This window comes from Sphaeroforma arctica (assembly GCF_001186125.1).
Source record: "Sphaeroforma arctica JP610 unplaced genomic scaffold supercont1.10672, whole genome shotgun sequence".
In the NCBI taxonomy this organism is placed as follows: Eukaryota; class Ichthyosporea; order Ichthyophonida; genus Sphaeroforma; species Sphaeroforma arctica.
In genome coordinates, this window is record NW_014029886.1 from 1 (window position 1) to 911 (window position 911).

At 38.1% G+C, this 911-nt stretch overlaps 1 protein-coding gene across 1 annotated transcript; it reads left to right on the forward strand.

The window, feature by feature from the left end:
- Positions 1-273: 273 nt before the first annotated feature.
- Positions 274-842, forward strand: SARC_17413 (hypothetical protein; the record flags this gene model as incomplete). The annotated part of the gene is made up of 2 exons (XM_014288492.1): positions 274-391; positions 590-842. Coding segments are annotated over 2 exons (371 nt in total), but the record flags the coding sequence as incomplete, so codon positions are not given.
- Positions 843-911: the final 69 nt, after the last annotated feature.

Sequence of the window (911 nt, forward strand, 5' to 3'; positions counted from 1 at the left end):
TTATATATAAATGTATGTATGTTTGTATGTATGTATATTATATATATATATATATTTATATATATATATGGTATATCTGTATACATAATTTGTATGCTGTTTTGAGGTATTGGAAAATCAATATATAGCGATTATTTATGTGAACATCATGGCAAGCTTCTACAGCCTTGCATATAAGCTTCACCGAGCCCGACTAGTCCTGCCCTTTCTCCCATGTATTCAATATTTTCCATTTGTATCCCACTAACCCCGAGTTATTCCACCCCATTCTAGAATCTTTGAATGATTGTGTCCAGGATGTGATCAGTTTCAAAGCGTCCATTGTTGGCAGCGTTGAGAATTTGTTGTTACACCTGAGCCATGCCATGGACGCGAGTAATGCTGGTAGTGAGTAAGTGCAGCTAGAACTAATAGTCAAGTATATATATATATATGTGTGTGTGTGTGTGTGTTTTGTGCGTGTGTGTTTGTGTATGTATGTGTGTGTTTGTGCGTGTGTGTGTATATGTGTGTGTGTATTTGTGTGTGTGTATAACCGTATATCTTTATATCACCTATTCTGAACATGTTTTGATTCCATCTGCTTCAGGGCTATGCTCACTTGGAGCTGGCGCTTCTTCCAGTCCTCGTATGTGGCACATGAAAGCCATGAACACACGCGCCGATTTCTGATGATCAACCCCGAAACACTAGCTGAGTTTCAAAATGTGGTTTCGAAAGAGAGCTTCCGGCATAGAGTCACTGCAGGTAACTTTATAACTTACTTAGATTCCAGACAGAGCTTTACATACAATGTTTTCGGTTTTCACTCTGTCATATCACAGAAGGTAGCTTTCTACTGACTTACCGATAGTTATTATGGCCCAAAATTCCTAACTTGCCTTCAATATACAAAAATTCGTAATGTCCAC